The 272-nt window shown below is 63.2% G+C and overlaps 1 protein-coding gene across 1 annotated transcript in view; it reads right to left on the bottom strand.

Moving 5' to 3' along the window:
- Positions 1–272, bottom strand: part of LOC104461595 (kinesin-like protein KIF1A) — a gene marked incomplete at both ends in the record, with an annotated part of 15016 nt that overhangs the window by 3161 nt on the left and 11583 nt on the right. Inside the window, 2 exon segments of the mRNA XM_010073234.1 lie at positions 11–82; positions 165–265. Of these exon segments, the coding sequence (XP_010071536.1) occupies positions 11–82; positions 165–265 (173 nt within the window).

Below are 272 nucleotides of genomic sequence, written 5' to 3' on the forward strand. Positions count from 1 at the left end.
CCCCCCCCCCAGCCTCTGCTGCTCCAGAAGGTAATTCGCCTCCTCCCGCTCCCTCCGGTACTGGTCCTCCAGTTCCTGGAGCCTGGGAGGAACGGGAAAGGAGAAGATGACCAACCTGAAGGTAGATACCCAATTCTCCATCGCCCCAGCCCCTGGGCCCTCACCGCTGCTCCATCTCCTGTTTCATGTCAATGCCCTGCTTCTCCAGCAGCTCTCTTTGGGCGAAAGCCCAGTCCACGGGTTCGGCGGGGGTCTCGGCGCATGGGGTCCGC

Source organism: Pterocles gutturalis, unplaced genomic scaffold (assembly GCF_000699245.1).
Source record: "Pterocles gutturalis isolate BGI_N339 unplaced genomic scaffold, ASM69924v1 scaffold8777, whole genome shotgun sequence".
In the NCBI taxonomy this organism is placed as follows: Eukaryota; Metazoa; Chordata; class Aves; order Pterocliformes; family Pteroclidae; genus Pterocles; species Pterocles gutturalis.